This window comes from Megalobrama amblycephala, linkage group LG12, assembly GCF_018812025.1.
Source record: "Megalobrama amblycephala isolate DHTTF-2021 linkage group LG12, ASM1881202v1, whole genome shotgun sequence".
In the NCBI taxonomy this organism is placed as follows: domain Eukaryota; kingdom Metazoa; phylum Chordata; class Actinopteri; order Cypriniformes; family Xenocyprididae; genus Megalobrama; species Megalobrama amblycephala.
In genome coordinates, this window is record NC_063055.1 from 16,269,669 (window position 1) to 16,291,829 (window position 22,161).

At 37.8% G+C, this 22,161-nt stretch overlaps 1 protein-coding gene across 3 annotated transcripts in view; it reads left to right on the forward strand.

Moving 5' to 3' along the window:
• aebp1b (AE binding protein 1b) overlaps positions 1–22,161 on the forward strand; it is a 52,822-nt gene that overhangs the window by 3,844 nt on the left and 26,817 nt on the right. For all 3 annotated transcript variants that reach the window (XM_048209175.1, XM_048209173.1, XM_048209174.1), the window contains 9 exons: positions 3,604–3,779; positions 5,930–6,004; positions 6,555–6,764; positions 9,096–9,386; positions 10,975–11,097; positions 11,180–11,272; positions 15,659–15,739; positions 16,279–16,338; positions 18,022–18,075. In XM_048209175.1, coding sequence (XP_048065132.1) covers positions 3,620–3,779; positions 5,930–6,004; positions 6,555–6,764; positions 9,096–9,386; positions 10,975–11,097; positions 11,180–11,272; positions 15,659–15,739; positions 16,279–16,338; positions 18,022–18,075 — 1,147 coding nt within the window. In that variant the 5' untranslated portion in view covers positions 3,604–3,619. The remainder of the gene's footprint in view (positions 1–3,603; positions 3,780–5,929; positions 6,005–6,554; positions 6,765–9,095; positions 9,387–10,974; positions 11,098–11,179; positions 11,273–15,658; positions 15,740–16,278; positions 16,339–18,021; positions 18,076–22,161) is intronic.

Below are 22,161 nucleotides of genomic sequence, written 5' to 3' on the forward strand. Positions count from 1 at the left end.
ATGCTTTCATCACCAGCAGGGTGGATTATTGTAATGGGCTCCTCACTGGTCTTCCCAAAAAGACCATAAGACAGCTGCAGCTCGTACAGAATGCTGCTGCCAGGATTCTGAGCAGAACCCGAAAACATGAACACATCACACCAGTCCTCAGGTCCTTGCACTGGCTTCCAGTTGCATTTAGAATTGATTTTAAAGTTCTGTTACTTGTTTATAAATCACTCAATGGCCTAGGACCTCAATACATTGCAGATATGCTCATAGAATATAAACCTAACAGATCACTCAGATCATCAGGATCAACTCACTTAGAAATACCAAGGGTTCTCTCAAAGCAGGGAGAGTCTGCTTTTAGCTGTTATGCCAGCCGCAGCTGGAACCAGCTTCCAGAAGAAATCAGGTGTGCTCCTACAGTAGCCACATTCAAATCCAGACTCAAAACACATCTTTTTACCTATGCATTTGTTGATTGAGCACTGTGCTACGTCCGAACTGTTTGCATCCTATTTTATACATATTATCTTTTTATTCTTTAATTTTTTTTTCCTGTTTTTATTTCATTTTTAATGTATTTTATATCTTTTATGTATCAGCACTGTTATTTCTATTCATGTTCTATTTTTATTCTTCTTCTTTATGTAAAGCACTTTGAATTACCATTGTGTATGAAATGTGCTATACAAATAAAATTGCCTTGCCTTGCCTTGCCTAAAAATTAGACTACTGCATAAATTACCAACCTTTAGCATAACTGTAAGAATAGAGACCTGCTCTCAGTTCTCAGTTAAGAGAAGTACTGGCTGTGTGTATTGTGCATGCCATTGCGCATATCTCCTTGCTCCTTATCTGTGCTGAAGACATCAGTTCTCAGTTAAGAGAAGTACTGGCTGTGTGTATTGTGCATGCCATTGCGCATATCTCCTCGCTGCTTATCTGTGCTGAAGACATCAGTGCCTGGTGATGTCCCTTGTATCTGTCCCTGTCCTTGGTACCTTACATCCTTGGACATTCCTTACATCTTAGCTCATGACTTATATATGGCAATGTATCCTTGCCATTGAGTGTATATATACCTTAGCTGAACAGTAAACCTCTGAAATAGCTTCCGTGTCTGTTTCTTCCCGTGGCTGTGTATTCCTGACTGAAGGGGCTGAGAATATTTGGGGTGCTGAGGAATAACCTAACAATACTATATGGTGGAGCTGGTAGCATATTGCTTAAAGGGTTAGTTCAACCAAAAAAGAAAAGGGAAAAAAAATTTACTCATGCATGCGTCATTTGAAAATAGAATGACTTTCTTATTCTATGGAATGCACACAATGTTTTCCACATTATGATGAAAATTAAATCCCCATACCGCATTAAGTTTTGCCCATACTGCTTAGATCTCATTTGTCTATCCATATTCCAACCTACTAGCAGAGAGACAAATCACATCACATTTGAGGTCAACTTCATTAAAAATGTTTAAATAACAAGAATAAAATAAACAGTGTCGGGGAAAGTTACTTTTAAAAGTAATGCTTTCAATATTGCTTTATTTCCTAAAAAAAGTAACTAATTACATAGTTACTTGTTATGGAAAGTGATGCTTTATGTTACTTTTGCATTACTTTTTTGGAAAAAAAATTATATTTTTGGAAAATGTAAACACCCTTTCAAACCAAAAAGTGAAAAGAATAAGCCTCAGGCTGTAGGAAGTGCAAATTCATGCCTTTACAGTAGAGGGCGCAGCTCAAACAAATCGTTCGGCTGTGCTGCCATTCTAGATTGCAGAAGAATAGGATGCAGGAGAAGAAAGTTCAAGACTCTTACTTAAGCAATAAAAACAAAAAAAAAAAGGAAACACAAATGCGATGTAAATCTAAAGTCATTTTTGCTTATTAGTATGGTTGAATTGGATCAAAGACATTGGTTAATAAAGTGAGATTAAATACATAAAGTATATTTGTGAATTTATCGTATTTATTGCAGGTTTGCGTAATATTTTTAGTTCGCATTTCACTGTTTTATTCATTTTGAGGAATACTGAATCCGTTTATGTGCATGCTCACATTTATTTTAGAACTATATAACCATCATGTTCACACAGCGCACACAATGCCTCGGCTCTTACTTCCAATGGCTCTCAACATGGGACAGGAAAACTGTCAGTTAATAAATGGGAAAGCAAAGTAACTTGTGTTACTTATTTGAAAAAGTAGCTCAGATATTTTCTTGTATATTTAAAAGTAATGCGTTACTTTACTTTACAAGTCTTCTCCTAAATAACTAAAAGCTGAAGGTAAAGGATTCATTATAGCTAGAGCATTTTTATGTTTTGTTGGAGCATTTGGTGCAGTGACAACAGCCAAACTGGAAAAACGGGGCAACAAATTTTAAATAATATTTAAAAACAAAAACAAAAAAATCTTTGGGGATGCCAAGTGTAAGTCTATGCCTTAAATCCATAAGAAATCAATTATTACAAACTTCTCAACTTCTTTCCGATCCCCAGATCATGATATTACAATAATTCTCTGGACACACTGGTGTCCAGTTTTTCTGAATCCACTTCCAATTAATTCAGACTTTTTTCTCATTCTCTCTCATTCCTCCTCATCCTTCCCCTCCCCCAGCCTATACTATCAGATACTCTAGGTCCCTCTTTCCTCTCTCTTTTGAGCTTTCATTGGACTTCCAGCTGAAGGTTAATATAAAGAAAGTGGATCCAAGCCTGAAACAATTTACCCCTTTATTATGATTTTGAAAGTGTGTTGAATGACACCTACTCAAAACCATGTTTTAACCGTGCTGTGTGTATTTTTTATTTATGTTATAATACTTTCTTCTGTCCCTGCTTAGAATGCAGCGTTTATATATATAAAGAGAGAAGCATTGGAAAGAAGTGAGGTGAACAGGGTCAGGACAGGACCTTGGTGGTACTTGAACTCAAGCAGGTCAACTACTGTAAAGCGCAGCTGTTCCATTTTGTCAAAGCATTTCCAACATGGCTACAGCTCTGACAAATCAATCAATCTAAATGTCTAATCGATTGAACACTTTAATTCTTTAACAACATCGAAAACCCAACACTGAATATAAATATTACATGCAATAATCCTGCATTTGGATCTTGCCACACCTATTGGATCTCTTAATTTGTCCTCATCAACTCTACTCTATACAGATGACTGCATAAATTTCTCATCACCTAGTAAAACTACAGAAATACGCCCTCTGAAAAAAAGCTTAAACAGTTCTTTGCAGTACTTTGATTCAACAAAAAGCCCTCTATATATCACCAACCATTTTTCTCCATATATGGTTCTTGAGGGATAAAGCTTCAGTGATCTATACATTACAACTTTCTTTCTTTCTTTCTTTCTTTCTTTCTTTCTTTCTTTCTTTCTTTCTTTCTTTCTTTCTTTCTTTCTTTCTTTCTTTCTCCTACCCCCTCTCTTTAAGTCTGTTATTACACTCCTCTGTAGCTCCTCATGTGTCTCTACCACCCTCCCCTTCGCCTTCCACCCCGCTGTCTCACTTGCACACATTCTCTTTCTCCCTCTCCCACACTCACTTGTCTCCTGCTAAAAACTGTCTGTGGATCACTTCTTCTGTTTGCAGCAGTGAATAAGGCACCATGCCGGGACTGAGGGACCAGACGGCACAATCTGTTCTCTATCTATCCCTGCTGGTTTACTTCTGGACTGTAAACGGATTGACAGAACACTGCAAATCAGAGATCAGCCACACAGCTCCAGAGCAACATGTGGAGGACGGAAAGGCAACATCTGGAGCAGGTACAAATGACAAAATACTTCTTTTTAAACTTTATGTTCTATAAAAGCTATCAGGTTGATCTCCAGGGTCTCAACAGAACATAAGGGTTAAATGTGATGTCACCTTTAACCAAGTACAAATTTTCTGTGATTTGGAAAAAAAAGCACTTGCAAATTAGTATTCAGTTTTCCAACAGCACACTGCATTTACTTTGACAGGTTGTATTTTGCACATAGTTTACAGCACATTTTTGAGTGATACTTTACAAAAGACAAGGATTCTTCTTGAAGGAGTTTTTGCATTTATGTGAGCAAAGCTCTTGGTGACAACAGCAATACTTGCACCTGCGTTTGGAGAAGCCTTGTCTAAGAAGAGATTTCACTGAGGAAGAAAAACGCTGCTGAACGCCTGAATAAATTAATATTTACCTGACATGATGTGATTAATGGAGAAGATGAAAAACTAGCACTGTACTCATTGAAGACAGACTTTCATCCTTGTGTTTCAAAAGAATGTGATGGCTTCATTATTCTTGCAACTCGGATTAAGGAGTTAATTTAAGAGTTAATAGCAGCACTGTTGCTGAGGTTTGGAAAATATGGTTACTGGCAGGCTTCTGGTATTCAATAACACAGCATTTCCATTAAATGCAGGTATGCAGATTCACTTTTAGAAACTGGACTGATCAGTGAAATTACAAAGAGTAATGAGAAAAACAGAGGAACCATCCCAACATGGTTGAATTACCCTGTGGAACCCAATAGGAGTGTATGTATTTACTATACATGTCTTTGGCAGAAATATCTGTAGTGTTATTGGTCACTCTTTTTGTAGCCTCTCACAAGATATTTATAAAGGTTGTTGCCTTGGTGGGAGTGTAAGAGCCTTTTGGTTGCTTTTTAGGCCTTAAAGTCAACATGAAATCCATAATGACTGCATTTACTCACAAATAATAGCTAGGCATTATTAGAGCAGGCTTGGTTTCATCAATTACAAGTGAACAAAATCAAGTGCTGCCCTTCATTTTTATTAGCTGAATCCTGTTTATTTATATATAAACACATTAACCAAGTAAAATGAGTTTTGAACAGGGTTTCACATCAACTTTAAGACTTTTGGCTTTTTGGCTCAGTTTTGGCCCAGCTGTGGTTCTTCATTCTGAAGATGCTCTGGTAAACACACCTGCACACCAGCCCAGGCTTTACCCTGGTGCTCCTGTCTGTTAGATGATTTAGCACTCTTACTCTGTCAGACTGAAAAGGGTAAAATAATACTTGATACAATCTGTAAAATTTGATCTTTTGGATCCAATCTGAAGTTGTATGAGCAAGATTACTGCAGTTTTTACATATAGAAAACTGCAGTTTTTTGGACACGAAAAAACTGCAATTTTGCAGTATACAATTTCTGCAGGTTTACTGCTGTTGAACTTCAATGTACTGCAGTTGTACTGTGATTATACTTCATTATACTGCAAATCTATGGTTGTGCTTAATTATACTGCAGTTCTTTTTTGTAAGGTCAAACTGTTCTTCACGAAACACTTGGAAAAGCACTAGTAATATTTTTGGAAATTTCTTTCTGGAATTTTTGGAGGTTTAAAAAGAATCTTCAAAGAAGCTATCAACAGCTGTCATTTGTCCTGTTTCGGCCTAAACTGTAGCGTACTGGTTAGTGCATATGCTCTGTTGCCACAGTGTTCACGTTGACAATATGAGTTTGACTCCAACTGAACAATCCTGTTCTTGTTTTTCTCCTAATAATTTTTGTGTTCTCTCTGGCAATAAAAATGGTGAAAAAAAGGCTGTTTTGAAACCCCATTCATTGGAAGCTAGTGTTTATCGACAGCTAAGTAAACCTTTGCCAGATTACTCAGACTCCCGAGGACTGGCGTTGACTAGCTCTGTGTGGGTAATGACTTCACAGCAACAGGCAAGAATGTTGCTTAAATCTTTCCCAGCAGGGGTGAAACTGCCCTTGGGAGACAGTACAGGATAAATTTCAAGGGCCAAAGCGTCTGTGTCAACATATGAGGTTATGAACTCTAAAATTGGACAGTTTGTGTGTGTGGGTGTGGGTGTGTGTGTGTGTGTTAGAGTGTATTTTCAATTAAAAATTAGTTGACAATGTGGAAATCAAGAGCTAAGAATAATTTGTTATGTTTCTGTAGATGTTCCACAAGTGAAGATAATTCCACCCAATGCAAGGATTGAAGTTGGACAGTACAAACGATTGCTGTGCAAAGGTGAGAGGCCAGTTTAACCATACAACAATAGTTTTGTCATCATTTACTCACCCTCGTGTCATTCCAAACTCGTATGACTTTATTTCTGTGGATAACACAAGATCATTTTTGTTGAATATTGTGGCTACTCTTTTTATGACAATGAAATTGAAAGGGGAGCGGATCTGTCAAATTACAAAATGACAAAAAAAGTATAATGAAAGTGGTCTATATGAGCAACAAGTCTTTTGGAGTCCTATGATGGCTTTATGTGATGGACAGACGTCAAATGCAAGTCACCATTCACTAAATTAACTAGCCAATACATTTCTCAATTGGACAACAAAAATCAAATCTGTTACAAAAATGCTGCATTTGAGGTTAAATTTCATTGACATAAATTTCGGTCTGTTCTTCACACAAAGCATATCATATGGCTTGGAATATAGTGCAAGAGTATTTAATAAATAATAAAAAACTTTAGGCAGTAGCTGGATATGCATTTGTTGTTGAACTAAATCAGATGCTAAAGTTACTGTATCAATTAAGTAATTTTTCTATTTTTTCCTAGTTGTTGGGAAAGCAGATGAGATTCACTGGTTTTCTCCTAATGGTGAGAAGATTCTAACAAAACATGACAATCTCAAGGTGCGCAATCATGGCAATTCCTTGTCCTCTCTCATTGTTCTCAATGCCAATTTGAACAATGCTGGGATATACAAATGTGTGGCCAGAAACGGAGACACAGAATCACAAGCCACGTTCAAGCTGGACATCATTTGTAAGTATTTACCTTAATATTATCAGTCAATATTATCACAAATATTATGGCAGAACGTGAAGTCCAGCCTGTGCATTTTTGATTTATTTAACATTCTGGGTTTATTGTTTTGTCAGTACCTGATAATATACTCAAACATTCAAGGATGTGACTGTTTGAATATATATTTAGTATTTCAAATGGTTAAAATGTGTTCAATCTTAAATGTTTTAAGGTATTAGCATTTTGTTTACTTCCACCATTTTGCTATCTTTAAACACACACCCTTTTTCAAAACCCACCTTTCAATGTCAGCTTAACCCAATGTGAGCAAACCTGAACATGCAAAATGATTCTCACACAGAGAATGTTTCTGATAGATTCATTTTCTGATGGATGTTCAAATATTAGGGACATTCATGCATTGTTTATAAACAGTTTTTAAAGTAGAATAATCCAGCTATATAGAACAACATGTTCTCCAACCAATACGCCTATATAGGTCGTTTGTCACTTCCCTGAAATACGACCCATAGGAGCGTTTGCTAAAGTTGCGCACCTATCGACAACAGGACACTTTCATTTTAATGCATTGTTCCCTTTTATCTGTGTCATATTTTGGGTTTTGTGTAGCTCAATTGGCAGAGCATTGCAATATATAACAATTTGCAATCATGTGATCATGCTATCGTTGGTTCGATCCCAGGGAACGCATGTGCTCATAAAGTGTATAGCCTATGCACTATAAATCACTAAGGGTAGGTTTAGGGGTGGGGTGGGTGTAGACATTAATAGAAAAATGAGTTTTTCTAAATGGAAATAGGACAAATGATGTAAAAAGTCCACACATTGTATTTAAATGAACATGCATTTTGATTGGTAACGACAGTCATATGTCATTTCATGACGCCAGACGTAACACGACACTCATTATTTTTACGCCCGCTAGAGGGCGCATGACTTTAAAACGTATTTATAGGTCATAATAAGGTGCTTGAAAATGACCTATAGGGTCTTATATAGAAGTAGAATATAGTCAAACAGACCTTGATCAAAGATTTTTATTGTGTATGTTATTAAGTTCCTTTAATATTTATAGTATTTTTAGAGAATCTTTTTCCTGTTTCCAGATCTGGGGCAGAAGTTACTAGAAGGGCTGTTTGAATCATGCTTGAATTAGTCAGTCATCCAGAACAATGTGTTGGAAATTTGGAGGGAATTATCAAAGTGTAGCCAGACATCCTGTTAGACAGATGCATTCCTTTCTCTTTGTACGTTCCTGTTACAAGTGTCCAAGAAGCGTAAGTTGACTGAGGGAGTCAGTGTTGCAGTGCAGAAAACTAGACTTTTAGAAAAGCCAGAATTGGCTGATTGTTTTCCCCAAACTTCTTAAAGTGTGCTTTTTCATTTGATCAAGCAGCTTATTGATCATTACAGACTCTATTTTCATGGATGATAATGTTACTTTTTTTTTTTTTTTTTTTTTGTCTTGGCGGGGAAATATGTATACATTCATAAAAATAAAGGTTTTTCTTCCATATAGAACCTTTACTTGCATGGAACATTTCAATTGCACAAAATGTTCCTAAAGTGGTTTTTAATATAATAATTTTTTTTTAAATTCTTCACATTAAGAAAAACTGGTTCTTTTAAGAGCTGTTCATTGAAAAGTTCTTTGGGGTTCCTAAAATGGTTCTTCGCTGTGAAAACCCAAGTGAATGATGGTACACTTCAGATAAAGCCTCATTCCATGGTCTTAAAGACATGGCTGTTATTGAATTTTCTCTTGTAAATTATTGCTTTCAAATAAGAATATAATATATTTGAGACTTTTTTTTTTTTTTTTTTTTTTACTTTTAAGCAAAGTATGATGAAGTAATACAAGTGAATTGACTAATGGAAATGAACCGTTTTTTTGTTTTGTTTTTTTACATTAAAAAAAAGTCTTGCAGAAACCTTTGACTATTGGTATAAAGTATGATCCACTTCCCAACTTATTCTAGACAAGAGCAGGTTACACAGACAGACCAAATGACCTGCATATGACAACCAAGATAGCCTATTGTAGCAAAACAGTACTTTGTAAACATGAACTGTAAACCCTGGAATGGAAATTGCATAAATGTAGCCAATCAGATTAGCTTGATGTTTTCAGAAAATTACAGTTTTGTGTCCAATATGCATCCGACAGTCTGAGACTAACCACAAAGTAACCTTCAACTAGCTTTTACATGTGTGGCTATGGTCTATGATTGAGCTATAAACTACAGTCTTCTCACTTGCTCCAAAATTCAAGATTGTTACATTTGCCAAGTTGGTTCCTTCCCTTTCATTCTCTCTGTGTCCTTTAAGTAAAGAGAATGCGTAGAGAAACTGAGAGGGAGGGAAGAGGAAAACGACAGAAAGAGCCCAAGCCCACCAAGAAGCCCAAAGTTCCTAAACCCACCAAGAAACCCAAGGGCGAGAAGAAAGCCAAAGGAGAGAAGGGTGGGAAGAAGAAAGGCAAGAAGAACAGGGAGGAGACCACCACCACCACTACCACTACTGTGGCACCCACCACCACTGTGGCACCCACAACCACTGTGCCCATTGAGTATGATGAGGAGTTTTATGACCCTGAACCTGACCAGTACTGGGATGAAGGTTAGAGAAGCCCTTCTTATTAAATAACTTACTCAATTAGATTCTGTGAATTTTGGTGTGACTGGAGCAGAACATTGACTGCCTTGGTTTTGTAGAAGTATTTTCCCCACTATTTTTGCTAATGAACTCAAGTTGATGAATTATTACAATGTCTACTTCATGGCCTTTATATAAAATTTTTATATGGTTGTAAGAATCTGAAGGATCAGCCTGCAATAGTACAGACATTTCAAAATAAGAGTCCCAGTGTATTTTGGGCTTGTTTATAATTAAAAGTTATAAGTTTTAATTTCGCTAAGTTTTTTCTTTTTCTTTTGGGCATTATTGGTATTTTGGTTTCACATAAATTTTATTTAATTTGATTTCCATTTAATTCATAGTAAATTATTGTAGTCTCCCCCACAGGAAGAAAAGACTAACATTATTTGACACATATATTATTCATTATATAAATTTTACTAGTAAAATCTGTGTCCTGTTCACTGAGAGAGACACTATATGACAGCAAGGAGAACATAGAAAAAGGATAACCATTTAAATGCTGTAATTTTGCATAATTTACAATGCATAATAATGCATAATATTAGTATGTAATTAAATGTAATAGTATGCTATGTAATTAAAATTAATTTCAATAAATAAAAATAATGTTAAAAATTACACTTTATTTGTTTGTCACATGTAGTAGACCATTTTTGTGCCGTGGGTAATAGGAGAATTTTTACCCGGCTACCACCGCAAGTATATTTCAAGCCTGTGGGAAGCACTGTAAACTGCATCAATAATAAATTGTAAATGTGTTCAGCATTCTGCAACAAATATTTTCAGATTTTCTAGACTATTTTAATCTGTAAAGTGAGCTTGATATATTAAAATTTAACGTATGGCTTCGCCAGGCTTGTATTATGACATTAAGCGGGGCAGCGGGTGCCTGAGCCCTCCCCAGCTCTACAGTGCCTCACAATTTTCCAATGTAAATTTGTGGTGAAAAATTGAATTGCAGTGCACTCTAATTGAGAGCCATGGGGCAGATTTTAGACTGTCCCGCTGATGTTCATGTTGCCTTACTTAAATCTTGCTCTAGACCAAGAGAATATCAGTCCGCTTCAGCTATGTGTATATTAGTCTGCATCAGGTCAGTATCTAGTTGGCATGTCTTTTCTTCGTATCAAATTAATGAAAGTTTATATGTGCTAATGTGAATAGCATTTATATAATTAAGGCAATACTAATATAGCATTCTATGTGTGTGTCGTGTGTACCTAAATCCTGTCAATCAACATTAGACTACCCTTAGGCTGAATAACTCAAGGATGTTAGACCTCTGCCAAAAGTGTCTGTGTGTGTGTTCAGTGATTAAAATTTAATGCTCACAAAGTATTTATCATAAAGTAGCGCTAAGACCCAGAATCTGCCCTACCTAAATTTACGGTCAGGACCCGCTACTGTACAGAAGCATATATCATTGTTAAACAACCTTAGAGAACCTGCTGTGTCTGGAATAAGGTCAAGTTGAAAGATTTTATTCCTTGATCTGGAATACATCTGGAAATAAATTGCACTCACAAAGACTGTTTGGTATCCATAGAATTTCCTGCAGAGACAACAACAGCGGCAAAACCTACAAACCCTCCGACAGAGAAGACCACAGATTTCCCAACAGATTTTCCTCCTGACACGGATGAGTATTCCCAACCTTATCCTGACTCATGTAAGCATAATATCTCTCATGTCTGTGTAAATAAACACCACTTTGTTCATTATGATCAACATTTCCTTTAACTTACTTGAAGACGATGACTATTGGAAGGTGGATGAGCCCACACCTACAACCTCTGTGATTGCTGGCCGTCCAGCTGATGATGATGATTATTGGGATGCCAGATGTAAGTCTTTCAAAAATGAATGTTTTTACATTAATTAAGACCTGAAGCTAGTTAGAAATACCCAGGTGGAAAAAAGTGCACTAAAATATAATACACTTTATTTCACTACACTTAGTACACTTCCATAATGTACTTAAAGTGCTCTGTTTTTGTGCACTAATTCTGTACCTAATACACTAAAAATTCTTCTTTAGTACTTCTTAAGATAATCTTAAGAACATCTAAGTGTACTCAACTGTGCTATTTTGAGACACCATGAATATGAACTAAAATGTGTTTTAACATACTATCTCTGTATTAAAAAAAAATTTAGTTACCACTTGTAGTACACTTGAACCCATCTTTCTTACACTTTTAAATGTACTCAGACTTGAAAAAAATACACTTATAATAATATGATACATTTATACAAAATGTATTTATAAATGTATTGCCCACATATTTTAAATAATTCATTTCAAATGTATTGTAGCTATGTAAATATGTGACCAGTCACGGAAAGTAGGGACACAAGTCGGTTCTGGGGCATTTTGAGTTATTCACAGATTCTGAAAGTGTAGTCTCCAAGCTTTCCAACGATGTGTAACATGGAAATCTGATAATATTTGGAGAAGTTGTGGCCATTTAAAGGTAGGCACTCAAAAATGCTCAAAGGGCAGAAAATGACCTCTAATTTTGCAGTTCTCGCCTGTTCTCACCTGCTGGGAGTGACAAAAGGGCTCATTTACATCTCATTTAGATAAGCCATACCCCCTGTAAAGCTGCATGGTTGCATAGCAACGATAGACGCAACGGGAAAAATCGGACCGCATACTATTAATAATAAAGGATAATGTGCATTGTAAATGTCAGTAATTTATCTTTTTTGACATTAGGACTTTTTTAACAGGATTCTGTGATAACGTATAGTCCTGGTTTAGACCTCAGTTAGTGGTTAGACCTGGTTTGAGTCAAAGGATTAAAAAAATCCTGTACATTTAAACTCTTCAATAAATACTTTTACTTTTGACTTATAACGCACATTTTACGGCTACGGATACTTTATACTTACGTAGGAATTAGGGCTGGGCGATATATCGCATGCGATTCTCACGCGCATTTCGTCAGTAAAGCCGGTTCCCTGATTACCGCTAAATCGCCATCACCTGCTTTCAAATGGAGCGGCATTTAACAGACAGAGCCGTAGTTCACTGATAAGCCACGCAAATATCGCGTTCATTATCGAAGGCGATTCATCTGCGATATGAACGTGATATTGCGTGGCTTATCAGTGAACTACGGCTCTGTCTGTTAAATGCCGCTCCATTTGAAAGCAGGTGATGGCGATTTAGCGGTAATCAGGGAACCGGCTTTACTGACGAAATGCGCGTGAGAATCGCATGCGATATATCGCCCAGCCCTAGTAGGAATTTAATCTGATACATTTACTATTACATTAGTAAATCCTTGTTAAGAATATTAAGTAGTAACTGGCTAAAATTATTAGCGTCACATTCAATTCAAGGATAGTAAGGTTTACATGAGCTAAGTCATTCACACCAGTCAATTCAAGCAGTTGAAGCGTTATTCAAATTAATAGCAGATGCTAACATTACCATCTAAAAGCCCATTATAGTAATGGGGGTTTTTGGCAAGTGATACGATGCTAACGATTACAATTAAAACGAAACTCCTGAGCTAGCTAATAGCAAAAGACACATGAGATAACGTGTAGCCTACGTGTTCTTAGAATGAACACAAAACGACAAACTTTGATGTTTATAGAAACTCACCCCATAAGAAACAGAAAAGATCTCGTTGCCTCCAATGAAATAAGTTGTTCGGGCACACTTTCTCTTTGTCGGGGTCTTCTTTGTGGATGTAACCATCTCCGAAGTTTGCACTACTATGCGTCTGTTTGCCTCTAAATGTCCAATAATTCGCATGTCCTGCCACTCTTTTTCCGCAGCTAAAGAATCCAGCCGTATGTTGTACTTCAAAACATTTTCGGTGTAACGGCCACGGTTCAGCTCGTCTGCGATATTCTTTGCGGCGTCCATCTTCATTAAATTTTGATATCAGCTAGAGCCGGCCAGAGCGCTGCATAAATAAGTAGCCACGCTTCCCTTGGAGGGCAGCGGCAATAACAAAAGAAACAAAAGCCAGCGTATCCGATTCCAGTATGGAAATACAAACAGACAATGACACGCCCCTACTGTGAGATAGAATCCCAGAAAAACAAGCCGATTTCAACCTCAAAATGTACGCTTTTAAATAAAACAATACTGCTACCTAAAACACGGAGATGCTTCTTCGTGATCTCAACTAACAAATCCTGAAAAAAACGAAAATCACCAATTTTGAAAAAAAAACGCTTCTTTCTCAGTTTGCTCAATAGTTGCGCTGCCGACTTGTGTCCCTGGTTTCCGTGACGGGTCACATATTTCCTTTATATGATATACTTGTGATATACATGTTAATGGTGTCTTTAAATAGTACTGTCATGTGAAAGAAAAATAGCAGCAGGAAAGATGGCAAGGGTCAGACGTCGTGGGTGCAGGTGGCAATGTATTTCTTGGTAGCGCAGAGACTGCAATGGGCAAACAAGTCCTCCGACAAGAATACAACAGGTAATTCAAAACTGCCTCAACAGAGAATATCCAGAACAGGAATGAGGCCAGAGAGACTCAAACCCTGCCAGGACTAACACTACACGAAACCACCAACAATCTGACAATACAGGACAAAATGCACAGACATTAAATAGCGGCACTGATGAGCCCCAGCTAACACTGATCAGCTCATCAGTAGCAACACACACTCACAGGGAGACAGAGTGAACCAGTGAACTGTAACAAGTACAGTCAAGTACACTATTAGTATGTCATTACTAGCACCTTTTTCCCCACATTAAAATGTATAAAATATAGCACTTTAAGTACTTTGTGCTAAAAGTATACTTATGAATATACTTTATGAATTTTAGTACACATTTAACCTGCATGTTTAATTTTTCATGAAAATCCATTAAAATAGAACTAGGTATATTTAAAAATCCACTAAAAGTTTATGTAAAGCACTCATAACACTTAAGTAATGCACTTATAAAACACTTATGTATATTTGGTTTACTTTATCTGACCACACTTAAAATTACATTAGTACATTAGTAATGTATTTTTAATAAAATCAATTTAAACTAGGATTAAATAAAAGTCTAATAAGATTGAACTAATTTTTAAAGCATTCAAAGCACACTTTTAAAGGGGTGGTTGATTATGATTTCACTTTTTTAACTTTAGTGTGTAATGTTGCTGTTTGAGCATAAACAACATCTGCAAAGTTACGACACACAAAGTTCAATGCAAAGGAAGATATTTCCTTTTACAAAATTCACCGTTTAAGGACTACAACAAACAACTAGTAGAGACTACAACGAGCTTCTTCCCTAAAATTGACATAAACCCTTCCCCCGAGAACACGCAACAAAGGGGGTGAGGCCATGTTGGGCTGCTTTAGAGAAGAGGAAGAGTTGTTGTAGCCATGCTGTCATTTTACCTGGACTGCTTCACAAGCGAGGGTCAATACAATGCTGGATTTTCCCAAAAGATTAACATGACGGCACATGCTAGACGATGAGTTGAATCAACTCCACAGCAACTACATAAATGTATCCACTAACCATTCAGAAACCTCCAGTTGCATTCTAAAAGTTGTAACTTTTTCCTGAGTCTCTCCATCAGTGTCCGACTCTGGTTTGAACAATGTAAGACTGAACACTGTTACTGACAATTGTCATTTTAGCTGTGTGAGATTCTCCAGCTTCGTTGTTGTTGAGCAACCAAAGCGCGAGCTGTTCTCGAAAGGGGGCTGGGAGAAGTAGCTCATTTGCATTTAAAGGGACACACAAAAAAAACTGCATGTTTTTGCTCACACCCAAATAGGGGCAAATTTGGCGAACTATAATAAATGATCTGTGAGGTATTTTGAGCTGAAACTTCAAGACTCATTCTGGGGACACCAGAGACTTATATTACATCTTGTAAAAGAGGCATTATAGGTCCCCTTTAATAAATATACTATTAAAACACATAGTATATTTTATTTCAAAGCACTAAAATCAATTTAAGTATTAGTGGTATTTAGTATACTTTTTCAAGTGCACTGAAGTACTACTGAAGTAGAAATATACTTTTAATTAGTGTATTTATAGTGTATAACTACATTTTATGATTTTATTTAGCACAAAAAATAAAAATGTACTAATAATGTACTTGCTTGTACATTAGTGCATTCAATTGTTTTTTTGTTTTTTTTGTTTTTTTTCACCTGGGTAGACACAAATGACCGATTGTCAGTTAGGACACACTTTAATAAGTTTCAAAAATGTCTTTTCTTTGGCAACAGACGAGGTGGCAGAAAACCTGCCTTTCCCTGATGGCAAAGAGATCAGCTCTACCGACAATGACTGGCGTTTCACTACCACAGGTAAAGCGATCATTCCTTCTAAACGCTGTCCTAAACGTGTCCTCCTCAAAATAACATAGCGTTATAAACTATGATTTATGAAATATTCTTGTGCTACTTCTGTTTTACTATTATTGCAGAATGGTACAACTTACTGTCTAAAAATTACATTAAGTACACATTTTGTAATTGTAACTATAGCTCCAAAACATAATAAAAACTGACAAAAAAGTAGGTTTAATGGGCAGTTGGGTTAATGGCTTTCTGCTTTCTTTTTAAATACATCTGTTTATTCTATTATTACAAAGGAATGAATTTAAGCACCCAATGAATTTGTGTGTGAATCAAATAAAACTTTTACCACAATATACGCCCATCTCATGAAAGATCTTGTTTTTACACCATTAAAAATCCACAATGTCTTGTGTGGTTCTTACAAAAGACAGTGAACCAACAGCAACAGACATTTAAGCAAACATTTTATGAGTCATTAAAGTTTCTCTACTGTACTCCCAGTAAATCTCACAAATTTAACCTACATTTCTTTTCTTTTGTCACAGAGGAGCCCACCGTCCCTCCATTTGAAAACAACTGGTATGAAGAATATGAATATGGACATGGTACAGTACATACTTCTTTGATACTCCATTTTGAAAAGAAAACAAACATACAGTGAGAGGTGTTGGCCTCCCTCTTGTCTTAATGAGAGTTCAGACAGTGTGACCTGTTATTTCTGCCCTTAAATAAGTACTTTCAGAGACACAGAGGTGCCGCTTAAGGTGAAGCTGATCATTTAAAATCATGTTGCCATTAAATGAAAATGTCAGTGGAAATGTTTGTTTTTTTTCCCAACCAGAATTCTATAATGTCTTGCGTCTGCTCCCCAGCTAAATCTTACTCAAGAAACAAAAACAAAAACCCTTATGTGCATAAAAACCCTAATGTACTTTACCTTGTTATCAGGTTTTAAGAGGCAAGATGATATGGGGTGCATGGAGCACTTATCTTAGATAAAGTGAGCTTTTATTAAGTAACAAAACTCTGTCCAGAACTAAAACAAAAGCAGACAGTGTCTGTTTTTATTAGGGCATAAAAACAGAATTCCAGGAAAAGATTGTAGCCTTGAGGACAAATGTGTCAGGAACAATTTTGATTTGATTATCTGATTCAGTCTATATCTACAGTAATTCACTTCATTTGGAAATATGACTTTCAGCCAGCATTCTCTTACATATTTTGACTTTAGTATTTGGTTTGCCCTCTGTTGCTTTAATGATAACAGCACTCTAGCTGCAAGAACTCCAAGTTTCTGTAAAACATCATGATCATTGTCACAATTGGTGGTGTAGTATTTAAACGCATGACAAAGGAGATATCTTCAAGAACTTTTAATGGAGTAAACTGAACAAGGAACAGGGAAAATCACCAGGAAAACTAACTACAAACACCAAGTAACATAACATTCGACGAGAGAAATAACAAGCAGGTTCGCTATAACAAATTGTCTCCTCATCCAGTCCCATCCGAAAACACACATTGAGAGAGGCATCAGGACAGCTCTCCTGATGAGAGAGCTCAAGAAGCTCCTCCACATATCTCTCCAAAGGACAACCATTCTGCCTCAGTTTCCACAGTCAGTCCTCAGCCAGGATCATCTCGTTTCGGTCCTGTATTCTGTTTTGGTCTAGCTTTCTGTCAAGAGTGGTGGTGTAGTATAAACGCACAACGAAGGAGATATCTTCAAGAACTTTTAATGGAGTAAACTGAACAGGGAAAATCACCAGGAACTGGTGTAACTATATACACCAAGTAACATAAACAAAGCTAGACAAAGACTGGATAGAATCCAAGGGCTTAAATACAAAGGAAACAGGGGAGCTAACGAGGTTAATAAATCAGACACAGCTGGGACAATTGAACTCAATGAGGGTAACCATAGAAACAAAGGAGTGGCGGGAAACTGAACAAAGGAGCTGATCAAAATCCAAACAAAATCCAAACACAAACTGAAACGTGACAATCATGTTTTCCTGCATTATTTAAGAATGATCCAAAGAGCATCTTCTGCTTCAATCCGACCTACAGTACTAATGTGTTCACATGATCCATGTCACAGATTTACTTATCTGATTTGTAAACTAAAAGCTCAAAATTTTGAATATTTTTTTATTTATTACAAATTCATTATATCATTTCCTTGTTTTAATTTTTTTAAACTCAGTGGTCTTTTGAATCCTTTTGAATACTGACTCTGTTATTTTATGCTCTCACTTACACCCTTACTTTTTTTGTTTTGTCATCAGAAAAGAAACTGGAAGAGGAGAGGGAAAGGGAGAGAAAAGAACAACTGGAAAGAGGTACAGCGTTTTATCCTCATATAAATAAAGTTTATAGTTTTTTGCTGTGTTCTCAACTAAAACTTTATGTTGTACTGAACATGATTCAGCCATAGGCACTAGAACGCAGCAGCCTGATATTCTGAACAACAATACAATTTAGAGGACCATAACTACCTAGTGCGTTATTCAGTTTACCACAATAATAGTGTAGTAACTGTGTTGTTTATTCCAGTGTAGTATTGGACTATCATTGGTTTCAGTCAGATATTTGGACATACAATACACAAGTAAAATTACAATACACAAGTAAAATTACATATTTTCTTTTGCTAAATCATTGTTCATTCCATTTGGTTTGTCTTGAACTTGAAAAAAAAAAATCTGCACTACAAATTAATAACACAGTTAGCATGACAATCACCTCTGTTTTGTCTTCCAGCTGCCCTACATTCTGCTTACACTTGATTATAGACTGACAGTTGCAGGAAATTACTGAATGACAAGCATTCATTAACAACTGTGAACTCTGACCCTGTTCCCATGAACTAATTTTTCAGTTTTGGTTCCTAACAGACTGACCAAAGTCCTTTATACTGGCTTGGGCAGGAATTAAAACAATTTTTATATGCATGATATTGTTGAATATAAACCAAAATAAGAAAGCAAGCTGAGAAATAGAGATTGAGAGATCTTGAGAGAAATGTTCCAGGTTTAACAAAAGTTAAGCTCTTCTGACATCATCTGTGGCATCACCACTGAAAATAACTATATCTCGTTAATCAGTTTGTAAAAGGAGTCAAAGAGAGGAATATAATACTGGGGAAAGTCAGTATAAATTATCTGTCCTCTTAAGGACAAGGACATTTATGGTTTATGAGAATGCATCAGAAATCATCTGCAATATATTTAAACCTGAAGTAAAATAATTACACACTGTCTATGCCACAGCATAGTTATAGAGGGGTGCAGGAATGATGTCAATACCAGGAAGACTAATACACCATTGGTTCCCTCAAGATTTTCCTATGGGGTTTTATATTATAGGGGTTTATAATTTGTGTTAAATAAGGTCTGTGGTACACATAACTTGACGATACTTGAACGTATTGCTCGACAACGTGAATTACACACACCCATATCAAAAACACAAATTTTGAAGCTGTTATTTTTATTTTTAAAAAAAACAAAACATATGTTTCTAATAAGTAACTAGATAAGAATGTTCGGGTTTGAGTGTACTGATGTTCTAGATCATGGCTTCTCAACTGGTTTTGCTTGAAATTATGTTATTGCGGCAGGTCTTTGAGCTTTTTAAGAACTATAATCTTCAGATTTACGGGGCACAAATCTATATTACTGTACATCCTCCCATCTCTAGATTGTAAAGATAAATATTTCTTGGAAATGGGAATCCAGAGCATTCCAGATGAAACTAGTGTATTATTTTCTTGTGTATATTTTTTCAAAATATATTCTTCTGTCCAATTTCAGTGTCTATTAGCAAGAAATTTGTAGGTTGATTTATCTATGGCAGAGGTGTCCAAACTCGGTCCTGCAGAGTTTAGCTCCAACATCTGTGCGTTTTCTGTCTGCGGGAGGAGCACGTACGGACAGTGCTTGAGGGCGCTGTCTGTGTGAATTGTGAGCGTCTGCCTATTAGGACGCTCCGCTCTAATCTGGCCCTATTCTCGAGTGGTGGTGGTGCCCGTGCTGAGGCAGAGTGGCGGCTGAAATCATGGGGTTCTCAGGTGAAGCTCGCTGAGGTGTTTGAGAGAGGTGTAAATCTCTCTCAATCCTCAGTGGCTGACGAGGATGAGCTGCTGGAGGATGATAATGTCCTTTCTTTGACATCATCAGATCCAGCAGCGAGTGCCCTTCTGGCATCAAGCCCAAGAGAGCAGGAGATGAATATTGAAGAGGAAGCAGGTGAGCCTGGTGAGACTTCAAAGCCTCCCTGCCCTGCGTATGCAGAGCTGCTTGAAGTTATGGAGCGCGCTTCTGGCAGGCTGCAGCTGCCTTGGGAGCGTGTTAAGAAAGGGGCTGCACGTGGACGGCTTGACGAGCGGTTCCTTTCTGGCCATAACACAGCAGTCCCCGTGAGCCTTCCATTCCTTCCTGATCTTCATGTTGACATCGAGAAGGCATAAAAAAAAAAACCATACTCGGCTCGTATTCACCTGCATCAGCGGCCGGATTTCGCTGATGTTGAGGGATTGAGCCAGCATGGGTATGTGTCGATGCCCCCTATTGGCGAAATGTTTGCAAACTATCTCGTCACAGGGCAGGCTCTGACACTGAAAGCTCTGGTCCTGCCTTCCAAGCCCCTTGAAGTTACTTCTCGCTTGAATGGCAATGCATACGCGGCAGCGGGTCAGGCTGGTGCGGCACTATGGCGGTGTTACAGGCACTATGGCGGTGTTACAGGCCTACCAGGCTGATTTGCTGAAGGATCTGAATCAGGGGCAGGGTCTGTCCGCTGAGGCGGTAGAAGAGCTGTGCCACACCATGGATCTGGCTCTCTGGCCCACTAAGCAAACCGCTGCCTCGATTGGTAGATCGATGGCAGCAATGGTGGCCACGGAGAGACACCTGTGGCTGAACCTGGCTGACATCAGGGAGAAAGAAAAGGGCTTTCTTCTCGATGCACCATTTCGCCCTCTAGAACTTTTCAGCACCTCCGTTGAGGCGGTGGTGGGAAAGTTCAGAGAGGTGAAGGCACGCTCATCAGCGTTTAAAACCTGCATCCCACTCACATCTGATCCTGGGCCCAGACAGACAGGATTCAAGGATTGGAGACAGGGCCAGAAGTCCATTGTTGCCTCTCGGGCACCTCCTCCTCCTCCTCGGAGTAGGTCCCAGAGAAGGCGGGACTCCATGAAGAAGAAGCAGAATCTGAGGGAGGTAATCAATCGCAGACGCCAGCAGCATCAGTGATTGATTTCCTCTCCGTGAGGGTAGTTCACATCTACCCTCTCCTCCACCTCCTGAATAATAGAAAATTTTTCGAAACACGCACAGGCACTTCTTACAGTCAAGCTGAGGGCTGATAATTCAAGGGGTTCAGGCTTGATAGTGAAGAGGCTCTTTTAGGCTTAAAAGAACCTTAGATTCCATCCCTTCCATGATGAGGAGTCTTCGGTGAGCTTGGTCTATATTTATGTTATAAAATATTTGACCTTAAGTTTCCTGTATAGTTTTTTCCTGGGCATGTAAGAAAAAAAGGAAAGGGGAATTTAGGGCTCTGAAGTTCCATTAGGTTGGCTTGAACGATTTATTTTTGGTGTTGGCAAACAAAATGCCCGCCTTTACAGCCACCATTGGTAGAGTAGCTTCTCCTCTGGTCATAGCTAGAGTTTGTTTTGAGATTAGCACTCTTTACTTCAGATAGATCTATGTTTAACATCAGCCTTCTGGGCCTCCTGATATTGTTTGGCTTGGGTTGAGCTTTGCTCCTCTGAGCTCCTGTTTTAGAGAGTAGCCTCCTCTCTAGTGAGAGTTTAGAGGCTGAGTTTAAGCCCCAGGCAGATCTATGCTCATGTGTGGCCCTCTAGGCCCACAGCTATAGCTGGCCTAGGCTAGAACTAGGGTTCAGGTGATATACTAAATCATTTCACCCTTTTTATTACTTCCCTTGTCAGGTTGTATAGTTTTCCTAGTTCTGGCCTCCTCTTATCAGAGTTGTCAGGCCAAGGCCCATTACCCCTTTGGTGTAGGTGCAAGATATATAGCAGCTAAGGAAGCAGGCTATTGCTAGTCTCCCTGGTGCCGTTGTCTCAGGTGGTAGGCCCCTTATCATTATATGGAATGCTAGTGTTGTGTAGGCCCCACTTTTTCTAGCATTTTCATTCATATTGTGTTTTGTCTTTTCCCCTGAACCCCTTGAATTAACATTCAAGCTTGAGTGTAACGGTGTTAGCTTTGATTTAGCTCCCGTTCCCTAGGGTTCAGTACAGAAGAACTTATAAGAACTTCTGTTTTGGTAAAAAGCGTCCATCCTTGAGTTTCAGGATGGTATGAATGAAAAGTAAAGCACTGTTTGTGCTTTAAGTTCTAGTTTTGCCCTACACAGTGTGAGCTGTAACTCTATTGCTGCCACAGGTTAGC